The sequence below is a fragment of the Mycena indigotica genome (assembly GCF_014461135.1).
Source record: "Mycena indigotica strain 171206Taipei chromosome Unknown Mind.scaff0010, whole genome shotgun sequence".
NCBI lineage: Eukaryota > Fungi > Basidiomycota > Agaricomycetes > Agaricales > Mycenaceae > Mycena > Mycena indigotica.
In genome coordinates this window covers 3,438,293-3,453,736 of record NW_023503009.1, presented here as the reverse complement: position 1 = coordinate 3,453,736, position 15,444 = coordinate 3,438,293, and the positions used below count along the sequence as shown (strand labels likewise).

The 15,444-nt window shown below is 52.4% G+C and overlaps 2 protein-coding genes across 2 annotated transcripts; one reads left to right on the top strand and one right to left on the bottom strand.

Moving 5' to 3' along the window:
- Positions 1–4,532: 4,532 nt before the first annotated feature.
- Positions 4,533–5,869, top strand: MIND_01148000 (uncharacterized protein; the record flags this gene model as incomplete). Its single annotated transcript, XM_037368011.1, has 3 exons — positions 4,533–4,806; positions 4,857–5,092; positions 5,138–5,869. The coding sequence occupies 3 exons, from the start codon at positions 4,533–4,535 to the stop codon at positions 5,216–5,218; spliced, it is 591 nt and encodes a 196-aa protein (XP_037215843.1). The 3' UTR covers positions 5,219–5,869.
- A 2,268-nt stretch (positions 5,870–8,137) lies between these two features.
- On the bottom strand, positions 8,138–8,881 carry MIND_01147900 (uncharacterized protein; the record flags this gene model as incomplete). The annotated part of the gene is made up of 3 exons (XM_037368010.1): positions 8,774–8,881; positions 8,264–8,724; positions 8,138–8,216 (listed from the first exon to the last, which is right to left on the bottom strand). Exons 1-3 carry the CDS (start codon positions 8,867–8,869, stop codon positions 8,138–8,140), a joined length of 636 nt encoding a protein of 211 aa, XP_037215842.1. The 5' UTR covers positions 8,870–8,881.
- Positions 8,882–15,444: the final 6,563 nt, after the last annotated feature.

Sequence of the window (15,444 nt, the reverse complement as noted above, 5' to 3'; positions counted from 1 at the left end):
CTACGAAAGCTACAGCGCGTCATTGAAGAGTGGCAGGCTGCGGTCGTCGCTGTGCGAGACAGTCAGCGAAAGGGACAGCAGGGACAGCAAGTTCATATCTCTACTTGCCTCGGGGTATGAGCAGGGCCCAGAAAACACAGCCAGCGAGGAGAATGGTATAGTTGTGGTCGTGGTGGGGTAGAAGCGGTGATCGGCCGGCGGCCATGTGACCTCGCCGATTTTTCCGCTGCACCACCACGAGCCGTACGATGACTCCTCCCTCGCGCGACCGCCCAGGTATCGAAATGGCAGTATTCAACACGTCTTTCTGAGGCTTCAAGCTACCGGGAGGAATGTATGGATGGCGCCAGGTGTGTCTTTTTCCACCCCTTTCCCCCATTTAAGCGCGACTCATTCCTCAGGACTGCCTTGGAAATTCATGCTGGGGAAGCGAACGGGGCTCAGGATGGGTGGAAGTAAATGGAAAATCTCGTTGAGCTGGCGCAGGAGGTGGATTGGTTGACCAACCGTGGGTCTTGCCTTTTCGCATTCACTGACTACTGCTCCATGTGCGGACTCCCGCGAGAGCGGTTGTATAGCTTCTTCATGCAGTAAGGACTAAATAGCATCGCTTAATGTCCCTCCGTTACACCAAATGATCCAAAACCCCAGCGCATGTCCTTTGCTTACTTCAGGCTTTCCACATGCCCACTGTCGCTGCCCAGAAAACGCGCTCGATGAAGTCCTTCCACGTCGGATAGGACGGCCAAAAGAATTGGGGAGATAAGGAGAGGTGTGGTGCACATGGAGATACGCCAGCGGGAGCCACAGCTGTTGTGCCGGGAGAGATACATCGAATTCATTCGACGCGCTGTCAGTCCACGTGACTTGCCATTTTGGGACGCCCTTTCGATTGGGTCGTACGGATGGCGCAGGCGTCGACGGGTAAGGTAGGGAGTTGAATATTGAAGATGAAAAGATGATGAAGCAATAGCAGTAACCCTTTCAGGTTCGGACAGCAAGGCAAGGACCAAGCATGTGGCGAAACGGCATGAACGTTGGAGAACAGGCTCAACGATGAGCTTATCGGCCAAAATATGCCAAAGAAGGAATTAGGCGCGAGGGTTGTAGTGCTTTGCAGAAGGAGACACCGTTTTTAAAGCTCCACAGGATGTATTCACAATGTATGGTCGTCTACAGCGGCTGCCCAGAAAACGCGCTCGACGAAGGCCTTCCGCTTCGGATTGTACGGGCAAAAGAATTGGGTAGCGAGTATCGACTGTGGTTGACATGGAAGTATGGCAGCGGGAGCTACAGCCGCTGTGTCGGGAGAGATACACCAGCACTTTCGAGGAGCCGTCTGTTCACGTGACTTGCCATTTTGGGACGTGCGATCGATGAAGGCTTGCAGGGGTCGACGAAGAAGGGAGGGAGGTGAATAGACGGAGGAGAAAGGCGGCAATAAAGCAGTAGCCCATCTGGGTATAAGATCGTGGCGGTTTTGGAGCTAGAGAGGAAGCTTTGAACAGCTATTGTCCAGCCCAACGGCAAACGGAGAACGAACTCGACCAAGGCCAAAATGCGCCGAGGAGAGAACTGGAGGTGAGGGGTATGGTGCTTTGCGAAAGGAGACACGGTTTGTGCACCTTTACACAATGTTTTCGCCACGCTGCAGGGTCGTCTGTTGCGGGGCTGCGACTTGTGTGACCAGACCAAGACAGGCGGCAAAAAAGACATATGCATGTCTGACCTTGAGGCGGAAGAGGTAATGGGGACGAGGGATCATTTGTGTTGTGTGGTTTTGCGTTGGTTGTCGATGAACGGAGAATCCGCTGAATCTGGGGGGGACGGGGGTGCGCTATCTGTCGTGAAGGGGTGATGGATGTATTGACAGGTATGTCGAGAGTGTAGATACGCGTTCGTAAGATGTTCTGCCCTTGGGTGGTCAGCTTGCGGATTCTCAGAGCGTGTAACCCAATCCATACCACATTTCTCCTCAGAGTCGTCTCTCCTACGCGTGCTCCATAACCATATCATGCACTTTGGGAATACTGCGGCAAATCCAAGGCAGGCGCTGGCCGCTTCCACGCAGTCCACCGCAAGGCTATCCGTCGTTTTCATATTCGTAACTGGCAATGGCGAAGATGATTGGCCCCGAGGGAGAAATCATGACAAGGTCGGCGTGAAACGGGGATAGAGGAGAGATACGGGTGCCGGAAGAGGTGCTCGAAGCCCGGTATCCGGGGAGAAATGGGGAAGAGTGGGCCTGCTGAGTAGGATGGGGGCGAACAAAGGGCATTCTCTGGCTCCGAATCACTTGAAAATGGCGTTGGAAACCATTGGGATGCGGATATAGCGTCAGAGACGGGTAAACGCAATGCGTGTAGCAGATGCTGTCCGATAGTTGTTTCAACGTTGCGCTCTAGGCATTGCATGGTATTATCTGCATCGCAGCAAAAAAAGAGGGCGGTAATTGAGTCCTGAAGTTGAATTGAGCCATTCGAAAAGCAAGAAAAAAACAGGTCAACGCACTAATGCCCGCCATGCATGGACCCATTCTCCTTCCCACATATAACTGCCCTCTCCCTCTCCATCCTCTCCCACAGCGGCAGCGCTACCTTCGTCTCTATTTTCGCGGGTTTTGGGCTGGAGAATGTGGTGGGATATGTGGGCTGTGTTGACGACATGACCGCGTGGCAAAAGAGAAGAGGGATGGTCACATTCTGCCTTGCTCCTCCTTTCGTTTCGCGAAACGACACACATGCTAGCATTCCTGCAGTACCTTTGCTCCGCTTCGCCCAAGCCAGCACGTTTTCTAGCCGACGAGTGAAAGAATATGTTCCTATATGTTCTCGCGACCTCTGCTTCAACTTCCGATTTTCTGACTACAACTTCAGTATCTACACGCCAACTCCCGTCAACCACTCCGTTCTGCGCACTTCCTCCAGCTTGTCACCGCACTGAAGCTCCTCGCGCCCTATCTGGTCCACCCTCTACCAATGTGCTCCCTCATCTCCCCGCCTCTTGTGGTCGACACTGTCTATCATATTGACAATGGCCGCAATTTCTTTCCGAAGAGCCTAATCTGAAAGCCACGGACTGGCGACACTATCGCTCGCCACGTCTGTACTCCCGCCAACATCTCCAAAGATGTCCTGTCCGCCCGGAACAGCCAGACATTTTGCTCGGCATGCGCAGTCCATGCGCGATCATCAACCTGTGCCATCCACACACCGCCGATATCATCTGCGGCGTTAGCACTCTCACCTCCCTTGCCCTTGCCCTTCCCTCGTCCCTTTCCTTTGGGACCCTGTCCTTCCTTTCCCCCACCCGGCGCCCAGCATTCGGCTTTCACGTGGCCTTTCTTGTGACAGTTGTAACACTCCACATTCGACTTCTTCTTCCCATTTCGGCGTTCGCCCGCGGCAAACGCGACGTCGTTGTCGCTCTTCTTTGATTTCGACTTGAGCGACCGACGATCGTACTCTTGGGACAGAGCGGAGATGAGGGTGTCAGGGGTAAGAGTGGTGTTCATGAGGGTGGATGTGGCAGTTAGCGCTGCGAGATAGGGCTCGTAGGAGGCTGAGAGCGAGCCGAGAATGATGGCAGTAAAGTTGTCGTCGCCAGGGTCTGCGCCCATGTTGACGAGATCAACGCGCAAAGTCTGCATTGATGCCAGGTGAGTTCTAACGTCTCCGTTTTCTGCGCACCGCATGTCCTGAAGTTTGCGTCGTAGATCCACTGTGACCATTCGAGATTTTGTCTCGAACTCGGTCTTTACCTTCTCCCACAAGCCTGAAGCCTTCGCTTCACCCATTACCCGCAAAAACAGTGAGTCAGGAATTGTTGCCGCGATAGCCTGTTTGATGATAGCTTCACCAGATGTGAACATTGCGTCGGCGCGCAGATAGGCTTCATAAGCAGCGACTTCGTCGGGTTTTGATGCCGCTGTGGTCGCAGCAACAGGAGATGGAGCGGTGTGGGTGGCGAGGAGGTGGTTCGCGAGTCCAGCGGCAGCCGCGGCGTACGCGAATCGATTCTTGTAGATGGCCCAATTTGAGCCGTCAGCTTCGCACTTGGGCAGCCGCACGAAAAACTCAGCGGCTTTGGCATTGGGGGCAGAGGTGGTGGACATGCTGTTGGTAATAGCAAGGTGTTTGTCGATAGTTTCTGGTTATAGATTGATTTACGCGGGGCCCATAACCTGTTGAATGCGACAAATTGAGGTAGAAAGAACTGACTGTAAATTGCACATGTAACTAGTTTATATACCACTTGAATACAACAGTAACTAAATCAGTCCAATGAAAAGCAAGCTTATAAGTAGCACAAGGAGTTCAGAGAAAGAAAGGGAAGTACGCGTTGGGATTAGGGCTTGTCTTGGGTGATGTATCCATGGACGGATGATGGATGGATGATTATAAATCACGGATTGGCTGGAATTGGGTAGTGATCCGCTGGATGTGACAGCCGCGTAACTCGCTTCTTGACACACACCACGACGACGACGCGTCGTCGACGTTGGACGCGTCGTTGACTCTATTCTGCCCATAATGTCTATCCATAACATGTACAACCCACCTCCTTACAACTTTTCTACCGCTATGGCTCCACCAACACCGTCCGCAACTCCCGTTCTGCCGACACTTCCTTTCAATGCTTCTTTCGCAGCCGTCTCTTCGGTGGAGCTTCAGCGCCCGAGCTCAGCTACTGTTGAGCCCCCACGGAAGAAGCGGAAGGTGTCTGAGTTTGCCAATATGACCGACGCCGACATCTTGGCGCATAGGGCAAGAGATGTAGAGGGTTGGGCAGACGATGCCATTCTTGGTGCGTAGACTTGGCTGATGGTAGAGCTGCATCTCATGCTGCATCAACAGACAAGGAGTTCGGTCATCGCGCATCAGAAACGTGGAAACACTTCACCAAACAGCTTGCCATCGAGAATGGGAAAATTGTCTACAAGCTGCGTTGCCGCTTCAGCAACCCAAAGCATGCAAAGGAGTACTCCATCGAGCGAGGCAAGATGGGACAGGGGAGCTCAAACTTGGGAGAGTCAGTGAAGAAGTGTGGGATGACGGATGGACCAGCTCCCCAGTCGCAGGTCTTTGTGTGCGTCCGGTGGCTTATCTTGACTTCATTCACTGACTCTTTTTGCCAGTCCATACAACGAAGCTCGTCATCGTGCCATCTGTGCTATTCGAGCTGCGGCTTGCAAGCGCCCTTATGCCTCACAAGATGATGATTGGTACAAGATGGAAATACGACTACTTCGACCCGATATTGTCCCTCCCTCCGCCCAAACTGTTGCTCGAGACGTGTCGAGACTCTACCTTGACCTCTCAAAGGTTGTACGCTTTGGTCCTCTGCCCAGCTTCACTCCTCAACCTACAATTGCGTCGATACCCGACAACATCGCTTCCTACCTTGACTCTCCTCCAATTCAACTCCACGGACAAACTGTTTTTCAATACTGGAATGCTGAACGCCAACGCCAACCTCATCTCTCGGAAATGGCGCTCACCTATTGCTCAATGCCCGCCACATCTGTTGAAGGCGAGCGTTCATTCTCCGAAGGCCGAAACCAATGTGCATGGAATCAAGAAAGCATGTCTTCGCAGACATTCCGTGAGCAAATGAGTCTCGGGTCATGGGTTCGTGCTCCCTTCTTTAATCTTGACGTGGCCGAGCAGATCATTGCTGAGTATAGTCGCTCTCTTCGTGGGCCTGTGGTATAGGACTGCATTCCACTACTGTCTACGACTGTTATTCATTTGTTGTTAACCCTTGTTATATTCGTTTGCACGCACAGAGCACTACTGACATACCACACATTGCTGTAATCCTATTGCCTCTTTGTACTTCAATGCAACATATCATCTATTTACCGCATGCAACAGTTGAATTATGAATTTATCCAGGGGCTGTCATCCAGCGGATGATTGGATACTGATGGCTCCGATCAATGGCTGATGGATGACCCACGGATGACCCAAGTCAGGCCCTAGTTGGGATAGATCCCAACGCGGGCGCGTTCATGTGACGCGTCTTGACGCGTCGCGGTTTGTTCCTCCAACAACGACTACTTGGTTGTAGAAGTCAAGTGCTTTGCGATCCAGGTAGTAAGATACAAAGAAAACTTTCTCGTCTTCCGGTACTCGCCCCATCTTCACATATGTGGTGGCTTCGCAAATAGTGGTGAATTGCATTCGCATTCGGGCCGCCGTTGTAGCGGCTAGGCGGAATCAGCTTGAGCAACATCCGCGGATTCTTTTTGATCCGCTTTTCCTTTCGCTCTTGAGTCTTGACCGCGACGGCGCTTGGACGACCGACGCGGAGTCCCGGAATCCGAGCCAGACTCGTCGTCACTTGACGAGCTCGATGGGTCATCGGAAGGCTCTGCTGCCGCTAGCTTGGATAGGCGAGACGGTGAGGTAGAGACCCCGCGCAAGGCATTAGTTATGAAGTCATAACTAAGTGCTGATGGCTTTACAGAGCTGCGCTCTGGTGTCTTAGGCATTCGGATGCTTTCAGAGAGGCTTTTCGACTGCTCAAGACTCGCCTCTCTCTTGCCCGCGGTCTCCGACTTATCGTCCGTCTGTCTCTTCAACCGCAAGTTTTCTCTCTCCAATGCCTCAAGACGGCTCAACGTTTGTTTCAACAGCGCTTCCGTGTCAACGGGCTTGGCGCTAGCGCGTTCAGCGCCGCGATCCTGGGGCATGGCGGGGTTCTCGCCCTTCGATGGGGCAGGAGTTGACGTCTCAGGTAATGAGCTATCGCCCTCGCCTTTCACAACGCGATTGATCTCTTCATAGTTTTTCAATGTGTCCTTGGAGCTCAGCGTCGCCCAGGCTATCCAAGAAGCCCCTGTTTCGCGGGTCTACCCCTTTCCCTTTTCCTCGGGAAGTGCCTTCGCCAGATGGGACAGCTGGGCTGACCACCTGGACCTTCCGCTTGGGCGGGGTGACTGGGCGGTGGAAGTGGAGATCATCTTCATCTTCCACTTCTTCGACAAACGCCTTCCTTTCGGCGTTGCGCGTTGTTGCAAAACCCGTATTGACTGGGCTTGCGGGTTTGCTGGCTGGTTTCTTCCGGCCAGCAGTCTTCTGCTCGCGGTTCTTACGCGGCGGGCTTGCATCAAAGGTAATGAGCTCCAACTCTGATTCTTCAGAGTTCTCATCCTCCTCAGCCTTCACTTCCTCAAAATCTTCGAGGAAGGGCTTAGCACCTTTGCGGCGCGCGGCTTCCCACAGCTGGGCGGAGAAGACGCCATGGCGTCGGGCTACTTCGGTGAGCTCCTCTCGGCTCATCAACTCAATGGCGCGGGAAATGGTGGACTCGGAATCCGACTCGTTAGCGGGCGCGAGGTGGGATTGCTCAATAGTGGTATATTCATCCTCACTACGCGCTCGGAAGCGGGGTCAAGCTCAACATATCCCCAGCATAAGCTGGGGCGCCCTCCGGAGAGGGGTCCAACGACACCAGCGTGTCATTGGCGCCCAAGGGAGTAGCAAGCCTCTCGGGAGCGAGAGGCTTGTACATCCCAAGGGGAATGGAAGGGGTATCGGCATCGCCCGGGTCCACCAAGCCGAAGGTGTAACCAACGGCTTGGCGGGCCTGGGGACTGTGGATTGGGGGGATAGCAACGTGCTCGCCACGACGGACTGTCGCGCGAGTACGCTGCTTTCCTTCAGGGTTGTTGTCCATAGTAAGTCGGGTTGGTGTTATTTCGCTGCGGGCGGTAGTCGAGGTTGATCAGACCCAGGGGTAACCAGCGGGCGGCGAATAGAAGTCGATATTCAAAAAGATGTGGCGGAGAGCAGATGTGCTGGTTCCGACACACGAGTTGGGAGGCGAGATGGTCGGTCTCGCGCAGGGGATGAATAGGATGATGATAATATTGACCAAGGAATCACTAACTACGGACAACAAACAGTATATCTAGTCGATCACAATGGCAACAGTTAGGGAATGTAAATGGAAATAAGGGAGGGAATGAGTAAGGGAATATGTGTAAGTGTAATGTAAGCGCTACATCGGCGAGATGAGTGAAGCGAGTAGCAAGTCACATATGTCACGACTTTTGATTTGAGCCTCGTGCTGGGAAGCGAGAGGAAGAAGCAACAAAAAAAATTGTCCCACTACACTACTACACAGACAGCTACTCAAAACAACACCGGCCCAACATATCGTACGCTCCTGGCGGCACTGGAATCCCGAAGGGGCCGCCATTGGCCCACCTGAGGATGAATGAGATATGACGATGGTAGAGATAAGATATACGTACTGGCGCACAAAAAGGTCGATGAGGGCAATATCCGCCTCCTCGACATTTTGAGCTGGGGCCGCATGCAAGTCGCGAGGCAGCTTGAGTCCAGAGAACGGCACAATGGGGATGTTGAGATGCTTGATCACGATTACATTGCCCTCGACGGGATAGAAAGGTTTGGGGAGGTCGAAAAGTTTTGCGATGGCCTCGTTAGCTGTCTCGTCCTCCAGTCTGTCGTCCGGTCGGTCGTGTTTGCAGCGATGGATGATCGTGAAGCATTTATCGAGCTTTTTCGCGCAAAGAGTTGTCCAACAGTGGGGGCAATCACCGCATTGCAGGGGAGTCGACTCCCAAACAGCATTGAAGGTCCCAAAAAACTGGCCCAGCGTCGTTGTTCCATTGCGTTCGACGATGGGGAAGTTTTGCAATCCGCTTTTCCCATCGACCGCGTAGTAGCGCACAGTGAGGGTGCGATGAGCCTGAAAAACATGTCAGCGTCTTGAAAGAGATGGGGGTGGTTAAGCTCACTGGTCGGCCAGCTTGAGAAGTGGTCGGCGCAGAGGCTGGCGTTGCAGCGGGGGCAGCAGCAGGGGCAGCAGAAGGAGCAGCAGAAGGAGCAGACATCGAGGTCGAGAGGAAGATTCTGGGTTGTGACACATGCGCGAATGCCAATTACGTCGAAGAAATCTTCACAGCCGCGTCTCAAAAATGTTGAGGGCGGAAACGTTAGTCACAGCCGCGTTTCAAAAATGTTGAGGGTAGAAACGTTAGTGGGAAGAGGCAAAGTTTTTTAACAAATGTTTTCATCATGGACCAAAAAGGTCAAGTTCTCAGGAGAGAAAAATTTATTGGACAATCCAAAATTTGCAAATTGGTATTCCAGTGCTAAAAATGGCAAGTATTACTACAAATGTTCTTTAGTTACAAAGTCATCTAAAAATATTGGGCTTTTCTACAAGTTTTGAGACCAAGGGAAAATGTATTGTCAAATGTAAACTATTGGAACAAGTTTTTTCAAGTGGAAAAGGTTTAGTTTACTGACTATTTTTTAGGCCTGAAGGATATAATAAACCACTTTGAATAGTGGAATGAGTTTTCTGATGCAGAAAATATTAGACTATTTAATGAATTTTTTGACCTGGAAAATCTCAAATATTCCAATACATTTTTTGACCTGGATTATAAAGATAGGTAAACATTAAATAAATTCAATTGTTGCTGAATTTTTTCACCCGAATTCGCCTGGATCAGGCAATTTTTCGTTGACTTACACATACATTGCTCTACTGGCTAACAAAAAAAAAACCAACTTCAGTCTCCTGGTCAACGCCGATGCCCGCCTATGTGTGATAAAATGCTAGCCGGATTCCGGGTCAGCCGGCGGCCCCAAATGACCAGTGTCCGGCCCGCACCCGGATGGGATGGGCCCGGGCAGCGCGATGACACATGTAACGCGCCGGCTGCAGGGAGAGAAGTGGGCTTGTTATTTCCCCATTGTGCCTGCGGGGAAATGATCACCAACCATGAGCGACTGACGATAAATCGTCGGGTAGGGCGAAATCGTCGGGTGGTCGGGCAAAATCACCGATTGATCGTCCAGTCAGGTGATGATGCCAAATCCCCTGGTCAAGCGTGGGTAAGACTGGGACTACAAACTTGCTTTGGCATGCCTTTCGGTGCCTCTGAGACCCCCAACAGCCAATGCGCGGGGAGGGACTGCTTCGGGAACCGTGAAGTCAAACCCCACTCCCGCACCTCGTAGGCGCAATCTGGACGTCTTGTAATCGGCAGCCAATCGTGGCCGCGCAGAGGGCGCTTCCGACGCTGGCCATGGCCCCGGGGGCGGGGCTGTGCGCAGAGCAAGTAAGGTGACCAAGAAAAGGGAGACCCGTGCATGCACGTGCTTCGGCCCTGGCTGGGTCCGATGGCGCCGCGAACCGTGTGCAGACACCAGGGGCCGCGAACACCTCAGTTGTTGCCATTGGCGGAATAGGTGAAACAGCCGATCCGCTTCAATCGGCTCTTTTGCCGGCGCGATTTCGCCCGACTGGACGATTTATCGTCCAACGGATCCGACGATGAATCGCCGGCCGGGCGAAATCGCCAGCCACCCCGGCGATTCAGTCGTTCGATGAGGGACGTCCCGGATGTGATTGTAGACAGATGGTGAAGCAGTATTCCTAGTGCTGCAAGTATGCTGATGGTTGGTTGACAGGCCATGAAGGCTTGCCGCACGCTCGCTCACGAAGACCGCTATAGCCCTGGCGCGGGAATGCGACACACCGGCCGAGCTCCGGACGGTAATCGCCGAACCCGGGCGAAATCGCCGGGTGATCCGGACGATAAATCGCCGGGTCAGGCGAAATCGCCGACCACCGGGCTAGCCGGCGATTTATCGTCCAGACTACTCTGCGATTTCGCCCTTGTTTTCGCATTGACAAATAAGACCCCATCCAAGAAATTACCCGGTGGTCGGCGATTTCGCCTGACCCGGCGATTTATCGTCCGGATCACCCGGCGATTTCGCCCGGGTTCGGCGATTACCGTCCGGAACTTGTTTGGCTTAATCGACCCATTTGCTGTCGTTCGCGCTGCCCATGTAATCCCGGTCTTCGCGTCAGGAACAACCACTGAAGGCCTTCCGCCCTCAATTATCTGTCCCGACTCGGACAACGACAAAGACTATTGTGCCGATGACTGATGTGAACGACGTTGTCAATCGTGACATGTTCATGCGTTTCCAGTGGGACACGATTGGACATTGACATGTGTGTGAGGGTACGGTGGTGGGTGAGGACTACGACTGGGAGGTCCAGGGAGGACGAGCTGCTGACTCGAATGGATGTCGAGTCAGTGAGTGCGGAGCAACGTACGCGCGTGCGCGAGCACATGCCACAGAACCGGAAGGAGAACGACATGGAGTCAGAACGCGAGGAGGGCCGTGGTGCAGTCAAAGAAGAGGGAGGGGGGGGGTGAAGCGGGAGGTCGCACATTCTGGTTGGGGATGGAGATGACGTAGAGTATAATGTGGCTGGGCTGGATCCATATGCCAGTGAGAGGATTGAAAAATCTCGCACTGGCTGCCTTTGATTCCAAGAGAAAGTTTGACTAGTCAGGGGACTGGTCCGATGTAAATTGCAGAGCTCTGGTCAGACTGGTGTGTTTGGTCAGCAGATGCAGATAAGCAGGGAGTAGCCAGTCTTGCGACACATGACGAGCTTACCTCAACATGAGTGGCGGGTGCCAGTTTGGTCAGCATGGTGCGGAGTCCGGGGGCCGATCTGAGTGCTCATTGAATCAGAACAATGTCAGAAGTTCAATGAGCTAGGACAGCTCCGAATACGGCTACTGACTACTCAGATGGGCCGTTGTGTGTTTTTGGAGATAAGACTGAGCAGCGGTAAGGTGTCGGACAAGTTTGGCGGCAAGACAGGCAGCAGGACGTGGCAGAAGAGAGAGAGAGGCGGCAAGCTGGTGAGGAGAAGAAGGGTGTGCTTCGCTGGCACTGGTATTGATCTCCGGGACCACGGCCGGACTCAGATGTGATTCCCGGCACGTTACTTCACACACATTCATTGCCTTCTCTTGACCTAAAAACTTATTGTCCTTGAGCTCCAGTTGAAAAAATGGATTGAAATACCTAAAGTTTTCTGGTTCAGAAAACTCATTCAAATACTTAACATTCTCTAGGTCAAAAAACACATTCAACTCCTAAATATTTTTTATTCCATTTATCAGGCCAAAAATTAAGTCAAAACACTTAAGCTTTTTCAAGCAGAAAAACTCATTTGAATACTTCCCCTTTTAGAATGCATTTTCCCTCAGTCTCAAAACTCATAGAAAAGCCTCATGTTTTTAGATGACTTTGTAGCTAAAGAACATTTGTAGTAATACTTACCATTTGTAGCACCAAAATACCTATTTGTAAATTTTACTTTGTCCAATAAATTTTTCTCCCCTGGAAACTTTGCCTTTTTGGTCTAGTTTGTATGATGAAAACATGGGTTAAAAAACTTTGCCTCTTCCCACTAACGTTTCCGCCCTCAACATTTTTGAAACGCGGCTGTGAGTGGGAAGAGGCAAAGTTTTTTAACCCACGTTTTCATCATACAAACTGGACCAAAAAGGCAAAGTTTTCGGGGGAGAAGAATTTATTGGACAAAGTAAAATTTACAAATAGGTATTTTGGCGCTACAAATGGCAAGTATTCCTACATACAAATGTTCTTTAGCTACAAAGTCATCTAAAAACATGAGGCTTTTCTACGAGTTTTGAGAACGAGGGAAAATGTATTCTAAAAGGGGAAGTATTCAAATAAGTTTTTCTGCTCGAAAAAGCTCAAGTGTTTTGACTCGTTTTGACCCGATTAATGGGAAAAAAAAACATCTAAGATTTAGATGCGTTTTTTGACCCGGAGAATGAGGCTCATGTCGCATGTCAGTGGAGACATATGTCTATAACCGGACATGCGTCTGCACCTGTGTCTGATGTGATGATCTCCGTCGATTCCCGCAATGACCCAGCAGCGTGTCACAGGTTTCTGGAGATTCTGAGGCTCGCTGTAGTACTGTAGATATGGTATAAGAAGAGGTCAGGATTAATATACATATACTTACTTAAAGTTGTCACCATTGGAGTTCAATCCTCACCAATTGAAGTCAGTTTTGAAGGCAGCAATATTCAATAATTGTGTGTATTGCTACTTGTATATGTAGAAATCCAATAAGAGCTTCCTAGCTACATACACTTACTTCTAACTCCAGAATTCAATATGTGCACTCTAATTCTGTAGCACCAGCGCGCGGCCGTTCAGCCAGTGCTTCCGCTGGCGGCAGCTGGGTGGTCTGCCCCTGCTGGGGGTAGACCACCGTAGCGAGGAGCATAGAAGGCCGGCAGCAGCATGTGGCTGTCCTTCACGTTGTCGCCAGAGTCCCCACTCTTGAGCCGGTGCGAGTGCAGCTAAAGCACAGCGGGTAGTTGTAACTGTCGCTGTCGCATTGGGCGGCCAAGAACGCGTGCAGCCAGCGGCCATCGCGTCAGATGCCGATAAGGACGACCTTGGAGCGGGGAGGCCTTGAACTAGGCCGGCCGCCAAAGTTCAAGTTCGTGTGAGGGAGTCCGAGTCGTAGTTAACAACCTGTGAGTTGGCACAGTTTCTGGAAGCCAACTTGTCAGATGCTGGTACCACATATATAGTGAGAGAGTGCACCTGGAGCCAGGCGATGACCATGATGGCGAGAACGAGAGGCAACAGTAGTTGATTGCTTGTTCGGTGCAGTGGGAGTTGGCGGCGCGGTGGACCTCCCACACAGCCCCCAGCGGCGCGGACGACACTGCTCCCACTCCCCCAACCGCTCTTTATACCGGGTCGAGTACCCAACTTTAAAGGCAAGCCGGCCATCATCGAGCACCACCTCCAACACATAGATCTGCCCGGGTTTGTTGTCATTGACACGGATATAACGTTGGCCGAGGGTGTAAATGCGATCAAAAACGGCTTCTTGGAATTCAGAGTTAAGGAACTCCACTTCGGCTTGGGTAGTGGGAACGGGGGTATGCCGAGAGAACCCGACGCGCAATCAAACGCGAGCGCAGGTCGAGTTGGTGGTAGGTGAATGGGTTCTCAGCGGACAGCATGAGGTGGTGTGGTAGTGGAGGTGTGATGGCAGGAGCGCGACGAGCACGAGTGACAATGGTGACAACGGTGACTATGGAAGCCAGTAACGCGGAGATGGCGTCGGGCGGACGCGTCGGTCAACGGCGGGGAGTGAGGAGCGGATGGGCGGGTGAATCGGGAACGGAGTAACGGCCCGGTGACCAGCTAAATGAGGCCGGATCCCGAAACGGGCGCGAGTGGGCCGACCGGATGAGCGGGTGTCGACGGCCCGGTTGCCGGATAAGGCCTGGAGCTTGGCAGGGGTGCTTTTGGCGCGCTGAGCAGCGCTGGAATGGCCATGCCAGCCGATGAGGGGGGGCAGAGGGACTGGCTGGCTCGCTGATGATATCCGCGCCAACGCAAAGCATGGCTAGGGGGATTTGCGGGCGGGGGGTGTATCGATTGGTCGGCGGTTGGGGAAGACATGACGTGAATGGATTGGTGTTCGTTGGCGGGCTTGTCTGAGATCACTAGTATCAGTTAGCATACCGTAATATACTCAAATTGAAGCATATACCTGGAGTTTTCCTCCCGGACGATGTGGACAATTTTTCGCCCGCCTGAACGATTTTTCGCCTACATGCAAATTTTGAGGCCTGAGAGGAGAGGAAAATCGCCCAAAGGCTTCGCCACTGCCGACATGAAACACGTCCACGAATGCAGGATGATGACGATTTTTCACCCAAGTGTCCATCTTGAGGCGGGATAGGAAGGGGGGAAAGAGGGATGCCGGAGCCACCACCACAACCACTCCCGACACAGAGCACATCCAGGAAGGCGGGTGGGTGGTGGTTTGTTTTCGTCGATGAGGACGATTTTTCGTAGTCAGGGACGAAGTTTTCGCCCGGGTCTGTATATCGAGGGACAGGGGATGGAAACATGGGAAATAATGGAGCCACCACCGCCGCCACTCCTGACGCAGCCAGGAGGGCGGGGTGGTGAGGAAGAGAAGAGAAGAGGTTTCATGTGACAAGCTTGGTGTGACGATGTCATATCCGTGCATCCGTCATGTGCCGCGGCCCGCGGAGGCCTGAGATCAAGGTCCTAGCAGGGAAGGATGCAAAGAGTGAACATTGGTAAGCAAATACAAATGAAGCTGACCTAGCAGGGAAGGATTCAAAGAGAAGAAATTCTAAGGGTCCGCCTGCTAGGGAGCTGACTATATACTGCTTGTCCATAGCTGCCGCTGCCGGAGTCGCCGTAGCTCAGTCCATTCAACACGTTCTTCCTCGCGGCAAGTGGAGCAGCCGCGAGGGCACCATGTCATCTTGACCTCCTTGGTTTCCCAATCGATCTCTGGGTCATGCTTCCGCAGCCAGGAGTACCCCAGAATGAGGTCTTGTTTGCCAAGATGGGTGACGGCGAATTGGACACGCTCAGAGTGGCCCTTGTAGTGTAGGAGCAAGTCCACTGTGGAAGTGCCCAATGGCCACCACGTTGCCACCACGGTCACGCATATTTCACGTGTCACGCTTATTGGGCGATAACAGCCTTCTCCACTCTATTACTCTTTATCTATCCTTCCACTTCCCTCCATCTTTTT